Source organism: Carettochelys insculpta, chromosome 3, assembly GCF_033958435.1.
Source record: "Carettochelys insculpta isolate YL-2023 chromosome 3, ASM3395843v1, whole genome shotgun sequence".
In the NCBI taxonomy this organism is placed as follows: Eukaryota; Metazoa; Chordata; order Testudines; family Carettochelyidae; genus Carettochelys; species Carettochelys insculpta.
This window is the reverse complement of record NC_134139.1, coordinates 44,286,612-44,301,462: the sequence shown is the minus strand read 5'-3', so window position 1 is coordinate 44,301,462 and position 14,851 is coordinate 44,286,612. Positions and strand designations below refer to the sequence as shown.

The 14,851-nt window shown below is 51.6% G+C and overlaps 1 protein-coding gene across 1 annotated transcript; it reads left to right on the top strand.

Moving 5' to 3' along the window:
- The first annotated feature begins 307 nt into the window (after positions 1-307).
- On the top strand, positions 308-12,120 carry DLK2 (delta like non-canonical Notch ligand 2). The gene is given in 7 exon segments (XM_074989721.1): positions 308-460; positions 462-531; positions 3,288-3,389; positions 5,528-5,591; positions 9,312-9,442; positions 10,552-10,696; positions 11,322-12,120. Coding segments are annotated over 7 exon segments (1,440 nt in total). The 3' UTR covers positions 12,097-12,120.
- Positions 12,121-14,851: the final 2,731 nt, after the last annotated feature.

Below are 14,851 nucleotides of genomic sequence, written 5' to 3'. Positions count from 1 at the left end.
AGGCTTTCTCCTTCCTCCTCCTCTGCAGTGGAGGGCAGCTGCCCCCTCCCCCGTGAGCCATCCCGGTAGGTGAGCAGGCACCGGGACAAACCTTGGGGGCAGGTTCTGCGGGGGAGGCCGGAGGGGGAAGAGCACCTGGGAGGGGGCAAGGAGGTGTCAGCCCAGCTCTAGGCTCAGGCAGAGGCGGCCTCCCCGCTGCCATCCGGGCTGGATCAGGTGAGAGGTGAGTGGGGCAGGGCAGGGGCGGCTGCGGCTGGGGGCTCTGGGTTTCCTGGCTCCCGCTCGCCGTCGAGCTGCGCGAGGCGGCATGTCCCGGGGAGGGCGCGGGGATGTGCAGCCACACGCAGCCCCTGGCAGCCGGCCTGGGCGCACGGCAGCGGCGGGAGGAGCAGCCGGAGCGGGGAGCCTCACAGCAGCTCCGCAGCCCTGCGCCTCCCGAACCCCCCGCAGCCGGGCCGGGCCGGGCCGGGTATGGCAGCCGCCCTCCGCCGCTCCCCGCGCTAGACCCCAGGAGCCGCTGCGATCGCCGAGGTGAGGAGGCGGGGGGCAGGGGCTGGGGCGGCCTGCGGGCGGGGGAAGGAGTCGGGGCTCTGGGCTGGGCGGGGGACCGCGAGGGGAGGGAGGATCCGGCTGTCTGCGGGGGAGCTGCGGGGAGGGCAGGAGCTTGCGCCGCCAGAGGTGCTGCTGCCCCGCCGCACAGCGCCAGTCCAGGCGTCGGGCTCTGGGGGCCGGCGGCCTGTGCTGGGGGGCGCCCCCTGCGGGGCCGGGCGGGCGCTCGGGGTGGGGGATGTGGCTGAGGGGGGGCGGGGGTAGCACGTGTCTGTGTGAAGCGAGTACCCTGCGGCTGGCCGGGGGCTGGAGTGTGGGCAACCGCAGCGGTGCTGGAGACCTGACCTCCAGGGCCCTCTCTCCCAGCCCCATTCCCCCCAGGGCAGGGCAGGGCAGGGCAGGGCAGGGGTCAGGCTGGACGCAGAGACCCTAGCTGAGTGCTCCTTGAGGGAGCCAGGCTGGTCATGGGGTCTCCGGGGTTGGCAGTGCCCCCATACAGGCGCCCCCAAAGACAGCACCTCCTGCATACTCCATCCTGCTAGGGGGAGGCTGGGCCCTGGCCTCAAGTAGCAGTATGTGGAGCTAGAGCAATATCAGGGTGTGCCACAGAGAGGTTCAGGGGCATCCCTCCGACAGCCCCTGGGGAGGAGGTGGTTGCTTTTCTCAGCTGTTCCATTTTGTGCTCTATCTTCATTTACAGCTAGTTTCATCTCGCTCCCTCTCCTAAAACAGCTGTGTGGGGAGCCCGTGGCCCATCTGCCTGAGAGCCTGACACCCCAAGAGCAAACTGCTGTGTTTGTGAAGTCAATGAGAAGGGGGCAGATAGGTCAGGAGGGCAGCTCTAGGTGAAGAGCAGAGCTTAGAGGTTTGTGCCATAGCACCTGGAAATCCCAGCCATTGAACTGCGATCCAGTAACCTGGCGCTACCAACCACCCACATCTGACATGGAATCCTCTGATCTAGTAGCCCCCAGATTTCCTCTTAGGAAGCCTTAGTATTAAAATGAGGAAGTTCCCTCAGTCCATGAGGGTGACCTAGAGCTCGGAATAAAGCCTAGCTCCAATCCAAACATTGCTCATATCATCATCAGCATTGTCAGAATACCTTGTGTTTAGTCAGAGCCTTTCACCTCAGAGGATCCCTCAGTCTGCAAACTGCCTCCCTGCTAGTGCTCGGTGGTGCTGCCACAGCGGCAGGTACAGTGTTCAGAATAATGTCCACGTTATGATATTAAGCCTGAGAGCTCATGCGTCAAACTGAGAGACTTCATGAGAAATCTAAGGGAAGATGACCTTTTTCAATGACATGCAGTATGAGGCTCAGCTCCTAAAGGCCCCAGAGGAGCAGGCTGCCAACTGTTCAGCCATAATCCCTAAATTATTTTATAAAATTCACACGAATCACTTCACCCTCCCCTGAAATGCAGCAGCTGTTAGATAGCACACACAAACGCTACACAGCATTTTGGGACAGGAAGCGAAGGGGAATCCTGTACCCAAATGTAACTGCAGGAGGAATTCGGGGAAGTTAGAATGTAATTATCTGCAGTAGAATTTGGTCAGGCTAATTAGATGTGCCATGGGGCCTGTAATCACCACATATGGTTAGAATCTTGGTTTTGCAACTCATGTGAAAAATACTTCTAGCAGCATCACACCCCTTAGACAGTCCAGCTCTTCTGAGATATCCGTGCTACTTCCTGAAGAGAGTCTGGTGCCCATTTCCTATAAAGTCTCCCATCCATATTAACTCAGCCTATTCACTGCATAGCTTGCAAGCCATCCTTAAGGTGGAGCAACCCTTGTCCTCATCCATATGTTTGGGCAGAATCTCTCCGTATGCTCATCATTCTACTTGGAAAATTGACTGATCTTAATATATTTCTGTCCCTGTTGTGTCACCCTACAATTGCCTGCCCGTAACAGTCCCAATGTGCCCCAGAAGGCTGTGAAGGAACAAGGCCTTTTGGGAAAGTAGTGGTTCTGTTCCAGGAGGGCAAGGAATGGATGAGAAATGAATGGACTCAGAAACATTGCAGCCACCAGTGGCTGTGTCAGAAGACAGGAGAAACAGAAAAAATGAACTAGAGTAAATTAGGAATTACCCAGCTCCCACCTCCTGGAAATGTTGCTCCTGGCCATACTGATCCCCTGCCCGAGTGGGAGGGAGTTGTTTTCCTTCCTTCTTCCTTGAATCTGGCAAAGATAGAAGCAGTTTCCCTGCTTTAACCTCAGCTTTATTAGGTTTGCTCACTGCAGTTGAGCTGAGCGAGAGGGCACAACATTACCAGCTCTAAATCTGAGTGAAACTGGAAGCAACCTCCTCAGCACAGTCTGAGCACCTCAGAGAATGTGATGCATCCGTTCAGACGGCAGTGAAGATGCATGTGTAGAGTCATGTGGGTGATGTCAGGATATCAAAAAAATGGGATGGTTTCCATACACTGAGGAAGTGCAGTTGCTTAAGGGGAAGGCTGATATATTTGGATGGGCTCCAGTTTAATATCCCTAGTAATTATATACAGTACTCAGATTTATAATTCTGCTGTTTGTCCAGAGGAAAGAAGGGAGCCGAGAAGGACCTGGTGGAGAGATGTAGTGTGAATGTGACAAGTGGACAATGCATGCAAATTCAGAACTCACAGAACTAGGATGATGGGGAGAGAGGGAGTGTGAACCAAACCCAACAATGCTGCAGAGGGGTGTGTTTTTCTGTCCATGTTCTTTTGTCTCTGTAGGTGTTCATCTCGGTGGGGCCACATTGACCATGCTTAGAAGTTTCTGTCTTCAGCTCATGTCCTTGGTTTGGATCCTTTTGGCCCATCACCATTTTGCCCAAGGTGAGGTTCAATAGAAATGTGTTTTTTCTCCTGTGTCAATTTTTCCACCTTGGTCTCCTCACATCACTGCTGTCCAGCAAAAGGAAGATGATCTGAAGGATAAGAGCAGAGGGTCCATTAGCCAATAGGCATATTGTGCATGACTGGCTGCTACCAGAAAGGTTCCCTGTGCTGCTTTCCAGGAGTTTCATATCAGTACAGCACTAGGCAATGCTAAAGGAGATAGAGTATAGGACTCCCTTGGACTGCATAGAGAGCTCACTTACTTTTTGTAAGCAAAGAGGGATAATGATAGGGGACATGACAGTTTCCAGAAATCAGGGAAAGGCAGAAAGAATGCAAGAGGACCATGTGGATCCTGAATTTGCCCCAGTTAAGTGATGAAACCACAAAGCACCCACCGTGGCTAAGTACTTACAGATATGAAAGAAGACAGTACTCAGCCACAGGCTGAACTGGCCTTGCATGCTGCTCCAGATTAGCCAGAGCATGTTATAAGAGTTTCTAGTCCTGACATGGACAGTAGGGACTCTGCCTCCTGCTTGTAGTAAAGCCAGCAGGGTGCAGTGAGGAGAACACACTATCCCCTCTGATTTCCCATGTTCCAGATGGGGTAGCAAAGTCTGTTTTGCTATCAGCCTGATATAAGCTCTGCTGCTGGGACTCTAAACCCTGTATAGGCCAAGGGAGGTGGACTCAGTCACCTAGCAGTCTCCATCTCCAAGATGGGGGATAAAGGAGGCTCAACCCCCTGATAAGAAGCCTGTTTCCTAACATTAGCTTCTGCTCTGGCATTCTTACCACATGCAGGTCTTTCTTTCTGTGGTTGCCTGTGTCCATCCCATGTTTCAGGTGTCTAGTGACACCTGCTGGATGAGGGGCAGGTTGAGAAGCTGCTTTCTTTGTGCCTATGGGTCTCAAACCTGAAGTACCCATGATAAAGCCTAAGAGTAAACATGATAGGAAGTAGGGCTCCCCCAACTTGTCCCATCTTGAAGACATGTGGGACAGAGCTCTGAACTTGGTCTAGTAGTCAGCTCATCTCATTGATAATCAGTGAACAGGAAGAATAGAGCAGGTGAACTGAGAGGGAGAGGGAGGCAAAGAGCAACAAATGGGGTGAGGGGGAGGGATAGGGCTGGAGATGAAAGGAGACACCCCGCTGAAGAAAAGAGGCCAATGGTGAATATGAGGAGAATCAGGGCCAGGCCATGGCTCAGTTACAGCCATTGGGGCTTTTAAATAAATAATCAGAACTCGACACCTGTCAGGTTATAATGTGCCACTCTTGCCTTCCCCTCTGGAACAGAGAGTGATATTGTCACTTCTGGGCTGGCCGTGGCAGAGCCTCGCAGTCTGGCTGAGTAGCACTCTCAGAGCATTGCTCACCTCACATCCCAGGGAAATATGGCTTTTCCCAAAGGACACAAATATTTAGAATCTTCAGAATAGAAGGAATTCTTCCACTGGCCCTTAAGCACCTCAGCTTCCTGCTCAGAAGCGAGTCCTAGACTTTACTATTATTATACTTAATTATATTATGGAAGCACGCAGAGGCCCCAATCAGGGTTGGGCCCTATTGGGCTGGGTGCTTTAGCCCTACAAGTAATTCGCATTCCCTCGCAGAAGAGCCACAGACAGGGTGAAGGACACGATCCCAATAAGTAATGTTGAAGTGCATTGTTCAAAGATGCCATATTTCAGCCACCTACGTGTGCTCTTGTCACACCCCTACGTTGTAAGCTGTCTAGGGCAGGCCTAGCACACCAGCGCCCCTAGTTCTTGATTGAGATCCTTAAATGCTGTTGTCATATAAGTACTATTTCTATGCACCTGCTCCGTACTGTCTGATCCTCCTCTGTGCAGATGGTCTCTTTCAAAGCACTCGTACCCAGTGAGGTAGCTGTAACATAATGAGGAGCAGTCAGAGATAAACGGAGGAGGGGGAAGTGAGCACTTGCAGGGTAAGGGGGATCTATGGCCACAAGACCCTCAATATGGATAGATCTGACTTATTAGAGGTCCTTGCCATGAGCAGATTTGGAACCCTGGGGCTTCCACACACTGGTTTATATTAGTAGGTTCTTCCTTTTTGACCTCCTAGTGCACTAACTCCCCAACTCTGCCTTGTTCTGCAGGCGATGAGTGCAGTGAGCACTGTAACCTATCCCATGGCTCCTGTGACCAGGACGGCAAGTGCAGGTACAGTGTGTGGTGTGGGTGCATTTGAACAGTAACCATCCTTGTATGCATCTGACAAAGTGGGTCTTTGCCCACAAAAGCTTATGCTCAAAAACACCTGTCTGTAAGGTCTATAAGGTGCCACAGAACTTCTCTTTTTTGCTAATACAGACTAACAGGGCTACCCTCTGATTCTCGGGACAGCTGATCTCTTGCTTTGCAGAGTTATTTCCCTGGGGTATGTAAACTCTTTCCTAGCCAAGGAATGCAAAGGGACTTGTCCTACTCATTTCACCCAAATCTCTGCCCCAGCCTGCAAGAGTCACATATTCTGTCCAGCTGATTGGGCAGACCACGCTGCTGATGGGAAAGTGGGTTTCCTCTGTCCTTTGTTGTGGGCTTTGCTTCAGTGCCATTGGAGCCCTCCTCAAGCTAACTAACTTGCACAGTTCTGCAGAGTCAAAATGGCCCTATAATTGCAACAACAGTCAAGAGACATTAGGGATCCTCAGGGCTTAGCTATTATGGTAGTGGGTATCCTAGACAGAATGATAGCAAAAAGTTAACTGTAAGCTGCTTTAGACTGGGAGCTCTTTGGGGCAGGGACTCTCTTCTTGTGCCCATGCAATGCGGATATTTGTGGAACACACCGCACATGATGAGAGAGGGCTGTGGTAGTTTCGATTCCCACAACAGGAAAACTAGCAATGGCTTGAATCCTGGCAAAGGGTTTAGTTATAACAGTGTCCCTGTACATTGTGCTATTTGTGGCAGCTGGGAATGGGATAACCCATTGTGGCTCATTTCTGCAATGGTGACTTCTAAAACAGTGATGTGGCTGATTTGGGACACGAGGCAAGGTCAAGAGAAGGGTACGTCGGGATGTTGGCCTGGCTGCCAATTAGGCTACATCTACACGACAGCCTAACCTCGAAATAAACTACACAATTTGCACTACACAAATTGCATAGCTTATTTCAAGGCGATTTTGAAATAGGTATTTTGGCATGTGGTGCTGTCTAAATGGTGCCACATGCTGAAATAAAGCACAATTTCGAGGCATCCCTCTACTCCTGTGATGAGGTGTACAAGAATGCCAGAACACGCCTGTTATCTCGAAAACTGTTTTGAGACAACGGGTATGCTCCTTAGACGTGGGCAGCTATTTTCGGATACTGCTGTATCCTGAGATAGTGCACACTGTGTAGCCATCGCCTTATTGTGGTGGATACAGAGGTGGCTGCTACTCTTTCCATTGCCAGGTCTCCACTTGTTCTCTGAACCTTCCTGCAGCTTGGCGACCCCTTCTTGCCGTCATCGGATTCTCAGATAGAGTCTCTGGCTAACCTGTACTGCTCTGTCAGCTTTCATTGCCCAGCTGCCCCTCCTACATATGCAGAGAAGCAGCTTCTGTTGGAGTCTGTTGGGATTGTAGGCCCTGTATGGAGCTTGTGAGGGTTAATACTGTGGTATGTTTTGCATCCGATTCTTATATCTTCCTTGCTCAGTGGTCTCAGCTTAGTTCTGTTTAATCCATGTGCTCTTTCTTGGGCACGTAATCATCTTTTTCCCATTGGGGAGCTGGTCACTGTCCAATCACGGAACACAGGTTGATGCCCAGTATCATCTTAGATCCAGAATGCTGCTGCGTAGAGCTGTGACTGGTTTCTCCGTCCCACTCTTATGCGGAGCTTGTAGAAAAAGGTGATACTACACAGGACCTCCATCTGGAGCACTGTGCATTGCTTCACATCTGGGTAATTGCACATTATCCTGAGTCCCTCAGTTCAGGCAGTGTACATCCCACATGTGCTTGGCAAGGGCTCATATGGGACTGAGAGACCAATTAACCTGCCTGCTCATACCCAGAGAGTCAGCCAGGCCTAATTAGAGATGAAGCCCAACTGTGCGGAGGAACAGGGCTTGTTTCTATATCCAGTTGGTTGAGCCCAGTTGGGGAGGAGGGACCCAGAGGACAGGGGGTAGAAAGTTTCCTCTCTAGGGAGCAGCCTGCTAGGAGGCTGACAAGTGGGGCGGGCCAGCTGGCTAGCTACTGCAGGAGTGAGCTGGAAGCCTGATGGGAGACATGGACACTGAGGAGTTACAGACTGCATGAATTCCTGACAGAGGGCAGGAATGTGCTGCCCCCTGGACGGTGGGTCCTCTGAGGCATGGGAGTCTAAGTCAAGGTATGGGGACAATCGGTAGGAGATGAGGCACACTTGTGAGGAAAAGGAGGCCAGCTGAGAGCTGAAGGTTTGGTTTTACTGATATTTCTTTGGTCCTTTAGTAAAGGTCTCTGTGGTGATGGGAGATGCAGGAGTTTGCAAACTGGTCTGGCCAGAGGGTGAGGACAATCTCATGGCTGGAGTAGCCAAAGGATAGTAGGGGGAAACTGAAGCAGAAGTTGTTCAGCAAAAGAGCCAGCCAAGAGGGGACATGTTGAGCTGGTGCCTTGTTACAGGAAGGAAATGGATTAATTACATTAATGCAGAAGGCAATCAAATGGACAAAGCTACAAGGCCCTGAGGGGATTCTGCTTTCCTGATGGTGCCTGCCACCTGCCCTTTACCTTGGCTGGAAGGGTGCGAGCATTCTCTTTCCGTCTAACTTGATCCTGGGGAGGAGGATGATGTGGACTAGCAATTAAAATCGGGGCTGTTTGCCATATGTCTGGGGTTCTGTTACTGGTTCTGCCTCTGCCACCCTATGTAGGCTTGTAGAGTAAATCCCTTTTCTCTTTTGCCTCAATTCCCACATCAGTAAAGTTCAGATAATATTTACCTCCACTCCTTGGGAGGACTAAGGCATTAAATGTTGGGAAAGAGCTTTGACGATGAAGAATGCTAAAGCAAGTGCTGAGTGCTGCTATCCCAGCTGTTATGAGAGAAAAGAAATGCAGTAGCAGTATTTGACATGTAAGCACAAAACGCTACTGCAGCCAGACCTGCCAACAGGGGACAGGCAAAGGGGGCAGTTGCACCGGGGCCCGAGGTTTCAAAGGGGCTTGGAGCTCCAGCCGACGCCACTGCTACTTTGGCAGCAGTGGTGTCTGGAGCTGCAGACCCCTTTGAAGAGCCATGGCAGCACTGCTCCTTGCAGCTCTGGGGGGGCCGGAGGGGCCTAGTGCTGCCTGTTTTTGGCTCCACCCATTCCAGGGGCGTGGAGCCAGGCCCCCGACCCACCTAGCCCCAGAGGTCGCTGTCAGCCCTGCTGACTGCAGCCATGTTACCAGACTAGCTTTACATTTCCACAACAGTTGCTGGTGTGTTTGCAGTTCAGTAGACACACCAGAGCTAGCCTCAATCTAGCTAGCTTGAATCCTGGAGCAGCCGTGCTGCCACACCACACGCTAACTGCAGAGGAGTTTCCACAGGTCCAGGAATACTCCTGCGACCTGTACTGCCCAGCTTCACTGCTGCTGGTACCAAACAAAACTTTCTCAGGTACATCTACCAGCTGCCATTACGTCTCACGACAACAGGGTGAGCATGCCCAGGGTTTGTTATTTCTGCCTCTTTCATTGGCTTTAATGGGCTCCAAGAAGAAGCAGTTTTCTGCCTCCTGGGGGTGGTGTGAGAGACGACTTTCCAAGCGCCATGCTCACTTATAGCAAGCGCAGGACGTTGTATGAGGACAGCATTCTGTACACCATTACAGCATAACCCTGTTCTTGTCTATATTGTGCTGCTGTTGGGGAGACTGCTGTGCTCAGAGTGACCTGCCTGTATCCTCTTGCAGGTGTGACCCAGGCTGGGAAGGAGAGTATTGTGAGCAGTGTGTGCGGATGCCAGGCTGTCTCCATGGTACATGCCATCAGCCTTGGCAATGCATCTGTCACAATGGCTGGGCTGGCAAGTTCTGCGACAAAGGTAGGTCCACCAGCTGCACAGGAATCAGTTGGCTTCAGCAATAGGCAATTTGTTTACAATAAAGAACTCCAGGTGGAGAAAATGTGGTGGAAGGAGGGTTGAACTGTGGAATGTGGAGGGCGCCGGGATTAGAGGCACCAGGGGTCAATCCAGCTGCCTGGCTATATACCCATGAGATTGAATTTTTCACTCTTTCATGATTAGGGCAGGAGCCCAGCACACATCCCCTAAACGGGAGGATGAAGCAGTTGTTTTGGTGACCAGTTGTTTCTCATTGTGATGCTTGTGCTGGGGTCTTAACTTTCCATTAGAAATTTGGCCCATGTCTTTTCCTTTACATCAGAGGTGGTCAGGCTGCTGGTCTCTGATCCCTGTTTGATGCTGTGACATTAGTGGTAATCACAGGCTTTCCCTCACTGTTGGGACTGCTGAGAGGGCTTCCTATTTCCATCACACTTCCTGCATTTGGGAGCCAGCTGGGTGGGATCCACTCAGTCAGCTTCAAATGGAAGTGAGTGAGGAAGCAGCTTCATGGTGTAGCTAAGCTGCCCTGCAGCCGGGGGTCTTGTGGTTCTGTTCTTCAGGCTGGAGGGAGTGTGCAGTTATTGTACAGCACTCCCTGGCAGGAGGCAACAAAGGCCCTTTCCTTCCCTGCTCCTCATTTTCCCTATCCTGTGGAAGAGTGCAAAGGAGCTTTGAGGGCTGCAGCTGAAGAGTCCTAGAGTTTAAGGGCTGATGTGACCACCAGCTCATCTAGACCGTCTGACCTCTTTATGCCACAAGCCAATCAATGCTACTCAACCACCTCTACTCCAAGCCTAACTGCCAGAATTAGACCCAAGTTTTGCAGCCCTGAGAAGGCTGAACTAGTGTGCATCACAGGCAGAGAACAGGAGGGCCCGAGCCACTCCAGTGCTTGAGGCCCCTGCAATGGCAGGGACTTGACTGCATTGTAGCCCGAGTTCTGTGTACAAGCTGTGCTGCAAAGCCTGAGGGAAGCTGCTGTTCAGGCTCCATCTCTTTTCTTCCACAGGGGTGGGGAGGGAGAGGGACAGTTCTTGTTGGCACCAGCTCAGCTCAGCAAATGCCTCCCCTTTCTCTCTCCTCAGATATACACATCTGTGAACACAAGCCCCCCTGCCAGAATGGGGCTGAATGTGTCTACGAGGGAGATGGGGAGTATTCCTGCCTGTGTCCTGAGGGCTTTCATGGAAAGGACTGTGAGCGGAAGACAGGGCCATGTGAGAAGGCAGGGTGAGAGAGCAGCAGGGCAGGCAGACATTATGTAAGGCATTAGCTCCAGTTCCTACTCTACCATTCAGTGGCCCAGCCTGGATCATTAGCTCTGGATTTCCATATGTCCATGGCATTAAATCAAAACCTTCCTAGTCTTTAGACAGGCTTTGTTTAGCTGACTGTATTGGAAGCTCCTGCCATGGATGGAGTTTGTGCTGTGATCAGAATGGATTCCAGTGACTCACAGCCAATGCAGTGACCCTGCCTCAGCTTTGCAGCCAGGGAAACTTACTGGGAGTCTACCTTCCCCAGTGTAAGGTTTGGCTTTAGGCTTTTCCTGGTGTGGTATTGGCCAGTGCCTTGGCCATGCTCTGCGTAGAAGGGTGGGAGTTAACCTGTGCTCCAGCTATGTCTGCGTATGTCCATCTGACATGCTGGGGAGCCTGTCTCTCCTTTGTGCGGGAGGGACCCAAACACCTGCCCTTTTCTCTCCCTTGCTTGAGGGTGGAATTCCCCCTTGTGCAGAGAAGCAAGCACAAGGCCTATGCACCCTGAGTATATTTCACCTGAGAACAGGCGCTTACCTGGGGCCAGAGCTATGTTCTGTCCAGACCTGTGATCTGTCCATGCTTTCTGCCTGCAGGTTTCCATGCAAGAATGGTGGGCAGTGCCAGGATGAGAATGGCTTTGCTAGGAACTTCACCTGCAGGTGCCTGGCTGGCTTTGTTGGTGCCCTCTGTGAGAATGATGTAGATGATTGCCTGATGCGTCCCTGTGCCAATGGTGCCACCTGCCGTGACGGTATCAACCGCTTTTCCTGCCAGTGCCAGGTGGGCTTCGAGGGGCGTTTCTGTACCATCAACATTGACGACTGTGCCAGCCGCCCCTGCAAAAATGGGGCAAAGTGTTATGATCGCATCAATGACTTTGACTGCTTGTGTCCTGACGGTTTTACTGGAAAAACATGTGAGTTCTCCACTCCGGAACCAACCTGGGTCACCTTCTACCTTTCTGCGAACAGGGAGAATGGTGCTGTGCAACGCACAACGAGCGAGCATCTCTGGGTTACGCAGCCTCAGCCCATCAGGACTGTGGTTACTGGGAGGCGGGTTGCCAACCAGAGCGAGAAAGCAAGTGGGGGAGGGCTATTGAAAATTTCTGTGAAAGAGGTGGTGACTCAGCAGGAGGCAGGGCTGAGTGAGTCCCAGCTGGTAACCGTGTTGGTGTTTGGGATACTCACAGCTGCGCTGGTCCTAGTGACCATACTGTTAATGCTACGGAACTGGCAGAGAGGGCGGCGGAGGTCAAACTGGTGCCAAAGCCCCTCGCAGGCTGTAAGGAAGCTCCAGGAACAAGAATGTCAAGTGGGCATGTTAAATACAGTCATGGTAGAGCCCAGGAAGACAACAGAGCTGTGAAGACTCTGGCAGTCAGAGTGTAGCCCTGGCAGGCAGACATGCCAATGAACCCTTCAAACTGTGCCCTGGGAGTCATTCTGGTTGAGTATCTCCAAAGTACTAAAGGTCTTTGGTGCAACTGGCCTGTGATGCAGTGGGGATGGGGTTTCCACAGAGCAGCAAATCTGTATTTGAAAACACAGCTCTTGAACAGGGTGTGACCAGCCTGTTCTGGATCTAGTCCATCTTCATCCACCCGGTGCACCTGAGTGCAAAGTAAGGGCTGAGTCAGAACAGCCCACTCCTGGAAGTGACAGCACCCTGATTTTGTCAGCTAGCACCAGAAGACATCGGTACCATCTTACACTAAACCAAGCTAGAAATGAGACTGATTGTGCCAGAACAGGGGAGGTCACAACCCCCTGAGAAAATCAAACTCTCCCAGGCCCCTGGGTACTAGATGATTCCTAGTACTGGCCACTGGTGCCATCTTTGGCCTCCCAGTCTTACTGGGGTTAGAGCTTCTAGAGCTGTTATGCTCAACGACTACCCTTCTGTAACACTGTGGAGTTCCCTGCTCTTTCTGGTGGCCATAGTTTGTCTGTTTCAAACTGTACAGCTCCAAAGGACAGGTTCTCACCATAGCCTAGTGGTGATGTGAGCTGGTTAGAAGAGACACCAGAGGTGGTGCACAAGAGCCCATCTTGCCCTTTTCAGTCTGATATCATGTCCCTTCTTCTTGGATTGGGGGTTGTGAGAATGTTCTATACGTTGTTGCTGCTGATCCGTGTCTTTTCCCCCTTTACCAAACAGTTTGAACTGGTCTGAGTGTTCCAATAGTAATTCACAAAGCTCCTTCCTCACCCCAGCATATGCTTCCACTTCACCACTAAGGGTGTGAGCCAGAACCAGCTCCCCTAAAGTGCTGGGGAGGATGGGCTGGTCAATATCACGTACTCCTACAGGTGACAGTGAATATAGAGAAGGCTGAAAGGAAGTTCTGATTGTTTCAGTGTAGGCCACATCCCAGCATGACTGCTTCCCCCAGTAATCAGGGAGTAACTGATAACCAGCTGTTGTAGCACTTTTCAATACAAAGTCAGAGCAAGGGGCAGATTAAACTTTTGGCTATCTCTAAGAAACAGAAAAGTGGTTTTACCTGCCTAGTAGCCACTGGTGCATTTTTTAATAGGCAGCCCACCTGTTCCCTAAGACACATCAGAGGGAATGGGACATTTAGCCATGAATCTAGGTCATCTCCTGGCTGGTCCAGTCCAATCACCACTGATAGTGCATTCACCCCTTCCCTGCCAGGGACAACAAAGAGCTGGGCACCATGCCTCAAATAAGGTGGCAAGAGTTTTCCTGTTTCTCACCACTGCTCCTCAGCCTTGCTATGTCATATTCAGGTAGGTCCATGGATGCCATGCCCCACCCAGGCTAAAGGAAGGCTCCAGCAAGGGAATGAGGCAGAGCAGGCAAAAAGGCTGGAGGAAGAGGAGAGTAGGGCTTCACCAGCAAATTATTTTTTTAATACACCAATGGATGATGTAACTTTATCAAATAAAATAACAGAACCATGTTATGGGTATCCTCAGAGTGCTGGAGAACGGGGCTGGGCTGTGCGGTGAGGGCTGAGTCCCCAAACCACACAGTAGGAAGGAGTGAGATGGGTTATCATGAGCCAATCTAGTCTGTCTATGAGCAGCAGGAGGGGAAGTGGGGCAAGATCACAGGCTGAATGGTGGAGGCAGAGGGAAGCTGAAAATCATTTGGGCAACATTTGCTTGGAAATTTAACTTGCACAGGCCAGCCTGACTGTGTGGTAGACATGGATTCAAAGCCCAGCCCTGGTGCTCCCTCATTCCCTGCCCACATCCCCAGGCAGGCAATTTCCTCTGGAATAGTGCTCTCTTGATCAACTTTGGAGGCTTTTAAACACCTGAAGAGTGTGGTGTCCCCCTGCTGCTGCAACAAGTACAACATGCAACACTGACACCATCTCTGGGAACTAGCATATTTGTACATAGCAGTGATGCCAATACCCACAAGCCAATCCAGCGAGTCTGTGCTGTAAGGAAACCACAGCACCGGGGAGGAGGTAGCTGTAACCTGTGCTGGCCTTCCAGCATGCCGAAGGGCTTACTCCAGCAGGAATGTTGGGACAGAAGAACCATGGCTCCTAGGCACTGCCTGTTACTGGTGTCAACGTGGAGAGTCACTGGGCTGCTTTTTTGGAAGCCGTTGAGGAGACTGCACTGAAAACAGCGTGTGTGTGTTATGACTCTTCTGTCTGGGAAGGGGCTGTGAAGAGGCCTCGTTTGGCAAAAAGGAGAGCAGTGATTAGGGCTAGGAACACAGGAGAAACAAAGAGCTTAACAAGGACATTTGCCTTTTATTCTAAAATCACTTGTCCTTGACCTGGAGTCACCGATTCACCTGACAGTAGAGAATAAATGCTCATTACACCAAAGGAGGTGCTGCCCCACACCAGGAACATGTTAGCCCAGCCTTGGACTCTTGACGCAGACCAGTAAGTCTTGGTGCCACTCCATCCTGGCTGAGGAGACAGCTCCTCATCCTACACAACTGCCCAGTGAATGCAGGTCCACTCGGAGCAGAATTTGAGCCAAGAGCCGGTGTTAACCTCTGCTGCTCTCTGTGCATCCCCTACAGAAGGTTCCAGCCCAGAGGGAAGTGGGTGCCTGCACCCACCAGCCTATAGGGGTCCAGCACAAATGAAGTTTGCAGGTGTGCAGCCAGAAAGTGCTTGTCA